Here is a 16,036-nt window from a genome sequence, read left to right as displayed (position 1 = left end):
ATGTTGTCATATTCATTCGAGTCAAGAAAGCTTTTTTCCTTGCAGGCAATTGCTACCTTTCAATACATCCAACAAGATCTGGAAATGTGAAGAAAAGTATTTTCTAACCCAAATTATTCATGACATCATGAAGTAACACACTCTTTGGGTAAATCCCAAAGGCTTTTGAATTATACTGCGTTTCTGAGAATAAGCAAACTTTATTTGTTTAATTTTAAGCTTAAAACATTTTAAAATCAGATTGACGTACATGCAGGAATGTATATATTGCTCTATAGTATACATGTCTGGTTTTAACAGTTGGAGTGCTTTTTGTCTTATGTAGCACATGTAGAAACAGAAAATGGCACTGCTCCAATGAACCTTGCCTGGAAACCTGTTCTGTTTATGGAGATGGGCATTACACCACCTTTGATGGCAAACGTTTTGATTTTGAAGGAGACTGTGAATATGTTCTGGTCCAGGTAACAAAGTCTTTCCCAGATTTTTGCACTGTCGAAGTACCTTGCATTTTACACATGACCATGTAGCATAGTTAACACTGAATATCATTCCCCTGTTTCAGAACTACTGTGGTCAACAAGGTATGAACCAGGGAACCTTCAGAGTCATCACCGAGAACATTCCATGCGGCACTACAGGAACCACCTGCTCTAAATCTATTAAAGTTTTCCTGGGCGTAAGTATTTTCTTTAATAAGTTTTACCCCAGGCCTAATGTGCCAGAAGGATGGAACAAGCTGTCCCAGATAGACTGCATCATAAAAGCGTCCTCCAAGACAGTGAAAATATTCTTTGCTCACTGCCAACGATTCTGCTGTCTGTGAGAGAAAACAAAAGAGGGAATTCTAAAGAGAAAGTGCTTAACATGAGGTTGTTGAATAGAATCATTTTTATGATAAGAAAGTTATTATTTCAATAACAGTTACTGGCAATATATAAAACTGTACCCAATAGGTGACTTTTTTAATTGGCCTCTAACTTTCTCTAACTTTTTCTTTTCCTGTCCTAGAACTATGAGCTGGTACTCAGTGATGGACACTCTGATGTCATCCAGAGGACACCTGGAGGAAAAATGCCATTCCAAATGCGTTCCATGGGCATCTACCTGGTGGTTGACACTTCTGTTGGCCTGATACTCATGTGGGACAAGAAAACCAGTATATTCATTAAGCTTAGTCCCAGTTTTCAGGTACATTTTAAAATCCAAAACCTGGATAAAATGATTTCTGAAAGACATTCATGTTATCTGTCAAAGAAAAAAAAGGAAATTTAGGCTGTAACCAGAAGACTAAAAGAACAACGATTGCCTATTTTTACCCTTGTAGCGTTTACTTAGATTGTGTGCTACACATTTTCCTTAAATTACGTTATTCAGCAATGGCATAACAGCAACTACATCAGTAGCATTCTTCATGAAAAGCCCTCACTGAAGAGAGCATTAGATAAAACTAATTAGCTCAATACTAAGAACAAAAGCCACGAGTCTAGTCTGCTTCTGATCCTTATCCTTTCTAACACTAAGTTAGAGACTTCTTTTCATTAAAGGTATTTTATGAAAATGTTCAGGACCATTACTGAAGAATTCAAGATAATCTTAAATAATATTCATCCTGAGGTCTGTTACTCACAGATAATGAGAAACTGTACCTTACTGATCTTTGTCATTTTGTATTTATCTCCACGTAGGGACATGTCTGTGGACTTTGCGGAAACTATGACGGCAATGGAAACAATGACTTCACTACTCGCAGTCAGTCTGTGGTAGGAAATGTGCTGGAGTTTGCCAATAGTTGGAAAGTGTCTTCTAGTTGCCCAAATGCCAATCGTACCAAGGATCCATGCACTGCGAATCCATACAGGAAAGCCTGGGCACAGAAGCAATGCAGCATCATTACCAGTGAAGTGTTTGCAAAGTGTCACTCCCAGGTATGCCAGAAACTTCACTCTTAAATTCTCTTGAGCGAGAGATTACATTAATTTTTATGTGGGATAGTTGAAAAATACACTAAAATACATTTCGCGATGCTTGACAAAGTGAAGTCAGATCAAGTTCCAGGGAGACTGCATAGACAGTGTTTTCACTTTCATTTTTCTCAGCTTGTGCCTTGAACTAGGACACTGAATAAATTGATAGTTGGTCTGGTGTGGTTTTTTTTAATAAAAAGGAAAAACACAGATGAATCTCAGGATACACTTATTTTCTAATAGCATCATTTTCTACTAATAGAAATACTAGCCACCTGATAGATATGACTGTGTGCTAGCTTGTAGTAATGTAACAGTATTCTTTCTGCAAACGTATCTTCAGCATCAAATAGTTCTTAGCATTATGACTTATTAGTAATAGCTTTATTCTACATTTTCCTCTTGGTTTTTCAAAGCATTCACAGGTTTCTTCCTTTCTTATCCTTCTCACGCATACAGAGTTGTCAGTTTCAGATATTTTATTCAGCTTTTTTAGGACAGTGAATGCCTTTTCAAAGAGGACAAGTCCATGAAAACTAAAATGTTTTCTCCAACAGGTTGAACCAAATGAATATTATCAAGCATGTGTGGATGATGCTTGTGCCTGTGACACTGGAGGAGACTGTGAATGTTTCTGTACAGCAGTAGCCGCCTATGCTCAAGCATGCAATGAGCTGGACATCTGCATTTCATGGAGAACCCCATCCATTTGTCGTGAGTCTCACCCTACTACTTTTTGAAGGGGTCCAGAGGGAAAGAAAACAGAAGAAATAAAGAAAAGCAAGTAGAATGATGAAAGAAAGAAGGATAAAATTTTATTTGTAAGAGGCACTCCTGTATTTGAAAAAAAGCAAAAAATAACACAAAGAAAGTTGGGTAAATCACTGGAAGCCAATTTATCTTCTTAAAATGAAACCATTGATAGTAACTTTAACAGTTGGTGTCATTACTGTCTGATTTACTTGTCAATCATGATACACAACTGATGAACTATAATATTGCACTCCCGCCAGTCTACATCATGCTCAGTGTAAATAAGTATTAGTGCATACTAGCTAAAATCAGTGATTCAGTTAATTGATTTTTCATGCTTAATGTGTAACTCTGTTCTATGCTTTACAATTTTATTGGTGTCAAAAGGTGGTAGAAGTGTAACAATTGTATTAAATTATAAGTTCACCTCCTATGTGATTATGCTGATCACATGGGATTTTTACCTAGCAAAACTGAAAGACTGCAGAGCAAAAAGGTCAAAAGTCTTTTTCTGTCATTTCTCCTTCCTCTAGCTCTGTTCTGTGATTACTACAATCCACAAGGGGAATGTGAGTGGCACTACAAGCCATGTGGAGCCCCTTGTATGAAGACCTGCAATAATCCAAGTGGGAACTGTCTTCATGAGTTGAGAGGTTTGGAAGGTAAACATAATTATGCATATCTCATTCTACTTATAAAAAGCTAAAATGCAATATGATTAACCAACTTTATATTACTCAGTATATGACATATTTGTATTAGAAATTATAAGAAGAGATTTTCTAATTAGTATCTTACTCCCTAATGGATCATGAACTTGTTTGGAGTGAAGATGAGGACAAAATGCTCCAAAGCTTAATGTGCAATCAAAGAAATAGCACTAACAGGGTCTGAAATTCCACTTACCAAATGAGATAATTTGGGGAAAGCAGATATAAGCAGAGTATAGAATTACTTCTAATTGTGAAAGGCCTTGTGTCAACATAACTCTCATTTTTTATTGCAGGCTGCTATCCACACTGTCCAAAGAATAAGTCCTATTTTGATGAAGAAACCATGACTTGTGTTTCTAATTGCGGTTGTTACGAAAATGGAAAAAATTACAAACCAGGAATGCAGATGCCTTCAAAGGAGAATTGTCAATCATGGTAGGATTAGTAAAGATTTTTAAATGTTGAGTTTAAAGTTGTGAAACATAATACATTATGTTTTATGCATTATGCATTAAGGTTTTTTGTCTGCCATCAGGAACAAGGCCAGTCATAGGCTGCTGGATGATGTCTAATTTTTTTACATTCCCAGAAACTTAAATGATGACATGGTGAAACATTTTACCATAGAGAGATAAATTTACTACTTATTATGTATTCTTACTAAAGTACTTTTAAATTATTATCATAATTAAATTAATTAAAACCAAATTAAAATAATAATAGTTATGGCAATAGTATGAGAGTTTTTACAGGATATTCCTAAAATCATTATGTGCAATTATTTAGAAGTTAGACAACTAATCTGCGTTGTTTTGAGTTTGTTTCTGTTACTGCACTGGTACTTGCATATTTGCAAGAGTCAGCAAGTATTTCTACACATTCTGCCAGAATTGATGACAGCTTGGGACAAGTGCTGCTAAGCCTTCTATCAAATAGCACAACCTTACCAGAACCAGTTGTGAAGCAGCTAACACCTGTGCCAAGATACCTTTAAAGTAGCTACACTTGAATACTGTAAGCAGTCCAGCCAGAGTGGCAAAGAGCTTAGCACGAAGACCACCTGAGCTAACCCAGTTTTCACGGCATGTTTTGCCATTCAGAGACAGCTTTGCCTGCATCATCTATGTCATTAACAGCACTAGACCTAACCTGTTAAATACATATCTATACTTACTTCAGTTTATTCACTGTAGAGATGCCTTTAGTCACTGTAAATAAATATATCAAGATTCAGTTCTTAACAGATTAATAGATAAATTCCCTTTAAAAACAGAATGCATTCTTGCATCTTTTGGAAGCCTGATGGAAATTCTCTGTGTAGACAGCGTCAACATCTGTGATACAGTGACCCTTTCTCAAACAACACATTTACTGCACTTTCCTTTCCAAAAAATAAGTGTACCTATCAGGGAGATAACATTTCAAATCACCCTTCCCTACATCTTCGCCCAGCCCCCAAAAACACCAATAAGGATACTGCATGTTTAATATGCTGGCATAGAAAAGTTGCCTTTCTTGACAGAAAACTGAGTGATCCTACCTAAACTGAATTTGTACAGTAGAACTCAGTACCTAACTTAGAGAAGACAGGGTCTTTCTACATTTAAGCACACAATGAATAGTAAAGAATCGATAGAAAAAAAATGAGACAAGAGGATGTCATGAACCTATATGTTGATATTCATCATCTCCTTTTTTATCTTTTCAGTGAATGCACAAAGCATGGAAAAAAATGCAAATATGATGAATATGGTATGTTGGCAAAGTTGTTTTTATCTAAATAGGATGCATTTGAAGTACTCTGCTCTGTGTTTCAGATACCAAGGAATAACACCCTCTTTTGATTTACAGAATGCGTCTGCATTTATGAGGGACAGAAATACAACTATAAAGACGTGATCTACAATACTACAGATGGCACAGGAGGGTGTATTGTTGCAACCTGTGGTCCCAATGGAACACTTCAAAGGGTTGTCTATGAATGTCCAATCTCAACATCACCCACAACAGCAACGACGTTTCATTTCAGCACTACGCCACCTGTCACTACTTCCACAGGTACATCCTTCATAGCCCATAAGAGCGTATTCTATTCGTTAGTGAGTAAAATATAGCCACAAAACCATGCCCACACTCACAATATAAATGAATTAATACAACTTCAAAATAAATGACAGGAAGTCTCATTTGTTATTAGCATTTGGTTTCAGTTAGTATTTGGTAACCAAACTAATACAAGGAAATAAAAAGAGAAAATAAAACTACTTCTGAAACACAAAAATGGAAACCACTGCAAACTGGTTTAATACTATTATTTTGCTTATTTTCATAGTGAACGATAAAAAGCAGTATCAGATTTAATATCTCTAACCGTAACTATTTCTATACTAGGAATAATCTTTACTGAACAAATAATTCATTATTTTTCCTATTAAATTACAGAATTATTACTTTCTGTAAAATTCCTGGTAGGGTTCATGGTATTTATAATTACAGTACTAAGTAGATTGCTCAGATATTGACATTGAGATACTGAAATTTTTATTTCTAGAATTCCTGTTCAGCATTCTTCAGGTTGATAATTTCTAATTACAATGGGCACATATTCTTAAAATTTAGAACTACAAGTTTTGAAATCACAGAAACCACCAGCACTGCTGGAATTCATTAGTCATTTTCCAATCATTTTACAATGAGAATTCACCTACAAAAGCTTGTGGACTGCTCTCCAATCAATAAATGGTTTCTTTAGACAAGACTACAAAGTGTAGGGGTGCTAATAGGGCTGCATTAGATATCTTTTACTTCAAATGGAGGAGCAAAGACAATGCAGCATATTACATGAGGATTCAACTCATTTGGAAGAAAAATGTATCTATGAATCTTGATGCACAGATTAAATGTTATTCTTTCAGCTGGATTTGAATCTGGGCTTTGATATTCCAGAGAGATTAAAAAATAATGAAGCAAGATGCAAACCAAGCCATAACACTGAATCAAATCTAAAAAAATGTGAGGGTTTTTTTCCCCACAATGTGTAAAAATTATGCCCGAGACTTGTTTTAGCACTTTGTAAAAGATAATTGTCATTCTCTTGGGAAGCGACACTTCCAAGGGAGTCAGTACATTAAATTGCTGGGTGATGGATTTTCTGTTCTACTTCATATTAAATTATAAGTACAATAAACTGATGCACTACAGGCTCGCAATGCAAGCGAATGACCTTAGAGAAATTTTCAGGCCATTTAATATAATAAAAAAGAGATACAGGAATTAACTCTAAGTTTCATGGTCTCTTCTTTTTCTCTTTCACAGTGTCACCAACTACATCAGTATGTGTTCGTGAAGTCTGTGAATGGTCAGAATGGTATGATGGGAGTCTGCAAACCCCTGGCTATGATGGTGGAGATTTTGAAACCTTTGATGATTTGAGATCTAAAGGTTATGCGGTCTGTAAAACTCCACGGGCTATTCAATGCAGAGCAGAGAAATTCCCTAATATACCACTGAAAGACCTTGGCCAAAAAGTAGAATGCAGCACAACAGCTGGGCTTATATGTTACAACAAAGATCAAATTTCAACAATGTGCAACAATTATGAAATCAGAATCTTATGCTGTGTTTTTGTACCATGCTCTTTCACAACACATTTCAGCACGTCAACACCAATCACAACTACGGCTAAGAGCACAGAAATATCAACACCAACTGAAGAAACATCGTTTTCGACCACCACATCACTAGTTACTACAACTTACAAAACTACAACATTCATACCTTCACCTACTGAAGAAACAACCACAACCAAAATGACAACACCTGTCACCACTTCTCCTTCAACAACTCCTCTTTGCATTAAAGAAGAATGCTCTTGGTCAATGTGGTATGATGTCAGTTATCCAGGGTCTGGATACGATGATGGAGACTTCGAAACAATTCAGAACATTGAAAATCATGGATACGAAGTCTGTGATAATAGAAAGGCAGTAGAATGCAGAGCAGTAAGGTTCCCCAATACACCATATCCCCTACTGGAGCAACACATTACATGTAATACAGAAGAAGGACTGAAATGCTACAATAAAGACCAACTACCACCCATCTGCTATAACTACAAATTAAGATTTAAATGCTGTAGAAATATAACAGCACCATGCCAGCAAACAACAACACCACATACAAGTACCACGATTTTTTCAATGATTCCAAGTACATCATTCACAGAACTATCAACACCACCAAACTTTCAAACAAAATATAAAACAACTACAGTACCAACACCTCCACCAGAAACAGAATATATTCATACGAGAACTACATCACAATCAACAACACACACATATTATGAAGCAAATACAACAACACCCTCAAGCCCCACTACGGCACCTTCCACATCCTACCCCACCGAGATCCACACCACCACCCCGTCCACTACCACCTGTGAACCCGAAGTGTGCTCCTGGAGCGAATGGTTCGACGTCGACTTCCCCTCCTCGGGACCCAGCCAGGGAGACTTCGAAACCTACCAGAACATCCGTGCCGCCGGGAAGAAAGTCTGTCAACAGCCAAAGGAAATCGAGTGCCAGGCGGAGGACTACCCCGAGGTTTCCATCCAACACGTCGGACAGGTCGTGCAGTGCGACGTCAACTTTGGACTGGTGTGCAAGAACGAAGACCAGACTGGCAAATTTAAGATGTGCCTCAACTACAGGATCCGCGTCCTCTGCTGCACTCCTAACTACAATTGCCACATCACCACACCCTTGCCCACCACCACACCCACCATCACCACCTTCCACAGATCAACCACCACCGCCCCAACCTCCACCACAGTCACGACCTCCACCACCACCACCACGCAGCCCACCTCCTCGGAAACCACAACGCAAACCTCCACCAGCACCACCAGCCCCACGCCAACACCTTCCACATCCCACCCCACCGAGATCCGCACCACCACCCCGTCCACTACCACCTGTGAACCCGAAGTGTGCTCCTGGAGCGAATGGTTCGACGTCGACTTCCCCTCCTCGGGACCCAGCCAGGGAGACTTCGAAACCTACCAGCACATCCGCGCCGCCGGGAAGAAAGTCTGTCAACAGCCAAAGGAAATCGAGTGCCAGGCGGAGGACTACCCCGAGGTTTCCATCCAACACGTCGGACAGGTCGTGCAGTGCGACGTCAACTTTGGACTGGTGTGCAAGAACGAAGACCAGACTGGCAAATTTAAGATGTGCCTCAACTACAGGATCCGCGTCCTCTGCTGCACTCCTAACTACAATTGCCACGTCACCACACCCTTGCCCACCACCACACCCACCATCACCACCTTCCACAGATCAACCACCACCGCCCCAACCTCCACCACAGTCACGACCTCCACCACCACCACCACGCAGCCCACCTCCTCGGAAACCACAACGCAAACCTCCACCAGCACCACCAGCCCCACGCCAACACCTTCCACATCCCACCCCACCGAGATCCGCACCACCACCCCGTCCACTACCACCTGTGAACCCGAAGTGTGCTCCTGGAGCGAATGGTTCGACGTCGACTTCCCCTCTGCGGGACCCAGCCAGGGAGACTTCGAAACCTACCAGCACATCCGCGCCGCCGGGAAGAAAGTCTGTCAACAGCCAAAGGAAATCGAGTGCCAGGCGGAGGACTACCCCGAGGTTTCCATCCAACACGTCGGACAGGTCGTGCAGTGCGACGTCAACTTTGGACTGGTGTGCAAGAACGAAGACCAGACTGGCAAATTTAAGATGTGCCTCAACTACAGGATCCGCGTCCTCTGCTGCACTCCTAACTACAATTGCCACGTCACCACACCCTTGCCCACCACCACACCCACCATCACCACCTTCCACAGATCAACCACCACCGCCCCAACCTCCACCACAGTCACGACCTCCACCACCACCACCACGCAGCCCACCTCCTCGGAAACCACAACGCAAACCTCCACCAGCACCACCAGCCCCACGCCAACACCTTCCACATCCCACCCCACCGAGATCCGCACCACCACCCCGTCCACTACCACCTGTGAACCCGAAGTGTGCTCCTGGAGCGAATGGTTCGACGTCGACTTCCCCTCTGCGGGACCCAGCCAGGGAGACTTCGAAACCTACCAGCACATCCGCGCCGCCGGGAAGAAAGTCTGTCAACAGCCAAAGGAAATCGAGTGCCAGGCGGAGGACTACCCCGAGGTTTCCATCCAACACGTCGGACAGGTCGTGCAGTGCGACGTCAACTTTGGACTGGTGTGCAAGAACGAAGACCAGACTGGCAAATTTAAGATGTGCCTCAACTACAGGATCCGCGTCCTCTGCTGCACTCCTAACTACAATTGCCACGTCACCACACCCTTGCCCACCACCACACCCACCATCACCACCTTCCACAGATCAACCACCACCGCCCCAACCTCCACCACAGTCACGACCTCCACCACCACCACCACGCAGCCCACCTCCTCGGAAACCACAACGCAAACCTCCACCAGCACCACCAGCCCCACGCCAACACCTTCCACATCCCACCCCACCGAGATCCGCACCACCACCCCGTCCACTACCACCTGTGAACCCGAAGTGTGCTCCTGGAGCGAATGGTTCGACGTCGACTTCCCCTCTGCGGGACCCAGCCAGGGAGACTTCGAAACCTACCAGCACATCCGCGCCGCCGGGAAGAAAGTCTGTCAACAGCCAAAGGAAATCGAGTGCCAGGCGGAGGACTACCCCGAGGTTTCCATCCAACACGTCGGACAGGTCGTGCAGTGCGACGTCAACTTTGGACTGGTGTGCAAGAACGAAGACCAGACTGGCAAATTTAAGATGTGCCTCAACTACAGGATCCGCGTCCTCTGCTGCACTCCTAACTACAATTGCCACGTCACCACACCCTTGCCCACCACCACACCCACCATCACCACCTTCCACAGATCAACCACCACCGCCCCAACCTCCACCACAGTCACGACCTCCACCACCACCACCACGCAGCCCACCTCCTCGGAAACCACAACGCAAACCTCCACCAGCACCACCAGCCCCACGCCAACACCTTCCACATCCCACCCCACCGAGATCCGCACCACCACCCCGTCCACTACCACCTGTGAACCCGAAGTGTGCTCCTGGAGCGAATGGTTCGACGTCGACTTCCCCTCCTCGGGACCCAGCCAGGGAGACTTCGAAACCTACCAGCACATCCGCGCCGCCGGGAAGAAAGTCTGTCAACAGCCAAAGGAAATCGAGTGCCAGGCGGAGGACTACCCCGAGGTTTCCATCCAACACGTCGGACAGGTCGTGCAGTGCGACGTCAACTTTGGACTGGTGTGCAAGAACGAAGACCAGACTGGCAAATTTAAGATGTGCCTCAACTACAGGATCCGCGTCCTCTGCTGCACTCCTAACTACAATTGCCACGTCACCACACCCTTGCCCACCACCACACCCACCATCACCACCTTCCACAGATCAACCACCACCGCCCCAACCTCCACCACAGTCACGACCTCCACCACCACCACCACGCAGCCCACCTCCTCGGAAACCACAACGCAAACCTCCACCAGCACCACCAGCCCCACGCCAACACCTTCCACATCCCACCCCACCGAGATCCGCACCACCACCCCGTCCACTACCACCTGTGAACCCGAAGTGTGCTCCTGGAGCGAATGGTTCGACGTCGACTTCCCCTCTGCGGGACCCAGCCAGGGAGACTTCGAAACCTACCAGCACATCCGCGCCGCCGGGAAGAAAGTCTGTCAACAGCCAAAGGAAATCGAGTGCCAGGCGGAGGACTACCCCGAGGTTTCCATCCAACACGTCGGACAGGTCGTGCAGTGCGACGTCAACTTTGGACTGGTGTGCAAGAACGAAGACCAGACTGGCAAATTTAAGATGTGCCTCAACTACAGGATCCGCGTCCTCTGCTGCACTCCTAACTACAATTGCCACGTCACCACACCCTTGCCCACCACCACACCCACCATCACCACCTTCCACAGATCAACCACCACCGCCCCAACCTCCACCACAGTCACGACCTCCACCACCACCACCACGCAGCCCACCTCCTCGGAAACCACAACGCAAACCTCCACCAGCACCACCAGCCCCACGCCAACACCTTCCACATCCCACCCCACCGAGATCCGCACCACCACCCCGTCCACTACCACCTGTGAACCCGAAGTGTGCTCCTGGAGCGAATGGTTCGACGTCGACTTCCCCTCTGCGGGACCCAGCCAGGGAGACTTCGAAACCTACCAGCACATCCGCGCCGCCGGGAAGAAAGTCTGTCAACAGCCAAAGGAAATCGAGTGCCAGGCGGAGGACTACCCCGAGGTTTCCATCCAACACGTCGGACAGGTCGTGCAGTGCGACGTCAACTTTGGACTGGTGTGCAAGAACGAAGACCAGACTGGCAAATTTAAGATGTGCCTCAACTACAGGATCCGCGTCCTCTGCTGCACTCCTAACTACAATTGCCACGTCACCACACCCTTGCCCACCACCACACCCACCATCACCACCTTCCACAGATCAACCACCACCGCCCCAACCTCCACCACAGTCACGACCTCCACCACCACCACCACGCAGCCCACCTCCTCGGAAACCACAACGCAAACCTCCACCAGCACCACCAGCCCCACGCCAACACCTTCCACATCCCACCCCACCGAGATCCGCACCACCACCCCGTCCACTACCACCTGTGAACCCGAAGTGTGCTCCTGGAGCGAATGGTTCGACGTCGACTTCCCCTCCTCGGGACCCAGCCAGGGAGACTTCGAAACCTACCAGCACATCCGCGCCGCCGGGAAGAAAGTCTGTCAACAGCCAAAGGAAATCGAGTGCCAGGCGGAGGACTACCCCGAGGTTTCCATCCAACACGTCGGACAGGTCGTGCAGTGCGACGTCAACTTTGGACTGGTGTGCAAGAACGAAGACCAGACTGGCAAATTTAAGATGTGCCTCAACTACAGGATCCGCGTCCTCTGCTGCACTCCTAACTACAATTGCCACGTCACCACACCCTTGCCCACCACCACACCCACCATCACCACCTTCCACAGATCAACCACCACCGCCCCAACCTCCACCACAGTCACGACCTCCACCACCACCACCACGCAGCCCACCTCCTCGGAAACCACAACGCAAACCTCCACCAGCACCACCAGCCCCACGCCAACACCTTCCACATCCCACCCCACCGAGATCCGCACCACCACCCCGTCCACTACCACCTGTGAACCCGAAGTGTGCTCCTGGAGCGAATGGTTCGACGTCGACTTCCCCTCTGCGGGACCCAGCCAGGGAGACTTCGAAACCTACCAGCACATCCGCGCCGCCGGGAAGAAAGTCTGTCAACAGCCAAAGGAAATCGAGTGCCAGGCGGAGGACTACCCCGAGGTTTCCATCCAACACGTCGGACAGGTCGTGCAGTGCGACGTCAACTTTGGACTGGTGTGCAAGAACGAAGACCAGACTGGCAAATTTAAGATGTGCCTCAACTACAGGATCCGCGTCCTCTGCTGCACTCCTAACTACAATTGCCACGTCACCACACCCTTGCCCACCACCACACCCACCATCACCACCTTCCACAGATCAACCACCACCGCCCCAACCTCCACCACAGTCACGACCTCCACCACCACCACCACGCAGCCCACCTCCTCGGAAACCACAACGCAAACCTCCACCAGCACCACCAGCCCCACGCCAACACCTTCCACATCCCACCCCACCGAGATCCGCACCACCACCCCGTCCACTACCACCTGTGAACCCGAAGTGTGCTCCTGGAGCGAATGGTTCGACGTCGACTTCCCCTCTGCGGGACCCAGCCAGGGAGACTTCGAAACCTACCAGCACATCCGCGCCGCCGGGAAGAAAGTCTGTCAACAGCCAAAGGAAATCGAGTGCCAGGCGGAGGACTACCCCGAGGTTTCCATCCAACACGTCGGACAGGTCGTGCAGTGCGACGTCAACTTTGGACTGGTGTGCAAGAACGAAGACCAGACTGGCAAATTTAAGATGTGCCTCAACTACAGGATCCGCGTCCTCTGCTGCACTCCTAACTACAATTGCCACGTCACCACACCCTTGCCCACCACCAGACCCACCATCACCACCTTCCACAGATCAACCACCACCGCCCCAACCTCCACCACAGTCACGACCTCCACCACCACCACCACGCAGCCCACCTCCTCGGAAACCACAACGCAAACCTCCACCAGCACCACCAGCCCCACGCCAACACCTTCCACATCCCACCCCACCGAGATCCGCACCACCACCCCGTCCACTACCACCTGTGAACCCGAAGTGTGCTCCTGGAGCGAATGGTTCGACGTCGACTTCCCCTCTGCGGGACCCAGCCAGGGAGACTTCGAAACCTACCAGCACATCCGCGCCGCCGGGAAGAAAGTCTGTCAACAGCCAAAGGAAATCGAGTGCCAGGCGGAGGACTACCCCGAGGTTTCCATCCAACACGTCGGACAGGTCGTGCAGTGCGACGTCAACTTTGGACTGGTGTGCAAGAACGAAGACCAGACTGGCAAATTTAAGATGTGCCTCAACTACAGGATCCGCGTCCTCTGCTGCACTCCTAACTACAATTGCCACGTCACCACACCCTTGCCCACCACCAGACCCACCATCACCACCTTCCACAGATCAACCACCACCGCCCCAACCTCCACCACAGTCACGACCTCCACCACCACCACCACGCAGCCCACCTCCTCGGAAACCACAACGCAAACCTCCACCAGCACCACCAGCCCCACGCCAACACCTTCCACATCCCACCCCACCGAGATCCGCACCACCACCCCGTCCACTACCACCTGTGAACCCGAAGTGTGCTCCTGGAGCGAATGGTTCGACGTCGACTTCCCCTCTGCGGGACCCAGCCAGGGAGACTTCGAAACCTACCAGCACATCCGCGCCGCCGGGAAGAAAGTCTGTCAACAGCCAAAGGAAATCGAGTGCCAGGCGGAGGACTACCCCGAGGTTTCCATCCAACACGTCGGACAGGTCGTGCAGTGCGACGTCAACTTTGGACTGGTGTGCAAGAACGAAGACCAGACTGGCAAATTTAAGATGTGCCTCAACTACAGGATCCGCGTCCTCTGCTGCACACCTAACTACAATTGCCACGTCACCACACCCTTGCCCACCACCAGACCCACCATCACCACCTTCCACAGATCAACCACCACCGCCCCAACCTCCACCACAGTCACGACCTCCACCACCACCACCACGCAGCCCACCTCCTCGGAAACCACAACGCAAACCTCCACCAGCACCACCAGCCCCACGCCAACACCTTCCACATCCCACCCCACCGAGATCCGCACCACCACCCCGTCCACTACCACCTGTGAACCCGAAGTGTGCTCCTGGAGCGAATGGTTCGACGTCGACTTCCCCTCCTCGGGACCCAGCCAGGGAGACTTCGAAACCTACCAGCACATCCGCGCCGCCGGGAAGAAAGTCTGTCAACAGCCAAAGGAAATCGAGTGCCAGGCGGAGGACTACCCCGAGGTTTCCATCCAACACGTCGGACAGGTCGTGCAGTGCGACGTCAACTTTGGACTGGTGTGCAAGAACGAAGACCAGACTGGCAAATTTAAGATGTGCCTCAACTACAGGATCCGCGTCCTCTGCTGCACTCCTAACTACAATTGCCACGTCACCACACCCTTGCCCACCACCACACCCACCATCACCACCTTCCACAGATCAACCACCACCGCCCCAACCTCCACCACAGTCACGACCTCCACCACCACCACCACGCAGCCCACCTCCTCGGAAACCACAACGCAAACCTCCACCAGCACCACCAGCCCCACGCCAACACCTTCCACATCCCACCCCACCGAGATCCGCACCACCACCCCGTCCACTACCACCTGTGAACCCGAAGTGTGCTCCTGGAGCGAATGGTTCGACGTCGACTTCCCCTCTGCGGGACCCAGCCAGGGAGACTTCGAAACCTACCAGCACATCCGCGCCGCCGGGAAGAAAGTCTGTCAACAGCCAAAGGAAATCGAGTGCCAGGCGGAGGACTACCCCGAGGTTTCCATCCAACACGTCGGACAGGTCGTGCAGTGCGACGTCAACTTTGGACTGGTGTGCAAGAACGAAGACCAGACTGGCAAATTTAAGATGTGCCTCAACTACAGGATCCGCGTCCTCTGCTGCACTCCTAACTACAATTGCCACGTCACCACACCCTTGCCCACCACCACACCCACCATCACCACCTTCCACAGATCAACCACTACCGCCCCAACCTCCACCACAGTCACGACCTCCACCACCACCACCACGCAGCCCACCTCCTCGGAAACCACAACGCAAACCTCCACCAGCACCACCAGCCCCACGCCAACACCTTCCACATCCCACCCCACTGAGATCCGCACCACCACCCCGTCCACTACCACCTGTGAACCCGAAGTGTGCTCCTGGAGCGAATGGTTCGACGTCGACTTCCCCTCTGCGGGACCCAGCCAGGGAGACTTTGAAACCTACCAGCACATCCGCGCCGCCGGGA

The 16,036-nt window shown here is 48.1% G+C and overlaps 1 protein-coding gene across 1 annotated transcript in view; it reads left to right on the top strand.

Annotated features, from left to right (window-relative positions):
- MUC5AC (mucin 5AC, oligomeric mucus/gel-forming) overlaps positions 1 to 16,036 on the top strand; it is a 61,555-nt gene that overhangs the window by 19,237 nt on the left and 26,282 nt on the right. Inside the window, exons 22-35 of the mRNA XM_063331720.1 lie at positions 326 to 464; positions 566 to 679; positions 1,012 to 1,191; positions 1,689 to 1,928; positions 2,525 to 2,681; positions 3,254 to 3,382; positions 3,727 to 3,868; positions 5,142 to 5,185; positions 5,285 to 5,491; positions 6,749 to 8,169; positions 8,779 to 10,317; positions 11,080 to 11,916; positions 12,607 to 12,696; positions 14,236 to 14,844. Of these exons, the coding sequence (XP_063187790.1) occupies positions 326 to 464; positions 566 to 679; positions 1,012 to 1,191; positions 1,689 to 1,928; positions 2,525 to 2,681; positions 3,254 to 3,382; positions 3,727 to 3,868; positions 5,142 to 5,185; positions 5,285 to 5,491; positions 6,749 to 8,169; positions 8,779 to 10,317; positions 11,080 to 11,916; positions 12,607 to 12,696; positions 14,236 to 14,844 (5,848 nt within the window). The remainder of the gene's footprint in view (positions 1 to 325; positions 465 to 565; positions 680 to 1,011; positions 1,192 to 1,688; positions 1,929 to 2,524; positions 2,682 to 3,253; positions 3,383 to 3,726; positions 3,869 to 5,141; positions 5,186 to 5,284; positions 5,492 to 6,748; positions 8,170 to 8,778; positions 10,318 to 11,079; positions 11,917 to 12,606; positions 12,697 to 14,235; positions 14,845 to 16,036) is intronic.

Source organism: Chroicocephalus ridibundus, chromosome 4 (assembly GCF_963924245.1).
Source record: "Chroicocephalus ridibundus chromosome 4, bChrRid1.1, whole genome shotgun sequence".
In the NCBI taxonomy this organism is placed as follows: domain Eukaryota; kingdom Metazoa; phylum Chordata; class Aves; order Charadriiformes; family Laridae; genus Chroicocephalus; species Chroicocephalus ridibundus.
This window is presented reverse-complemented; position numbering and strand designations above follow the sequence as displayed.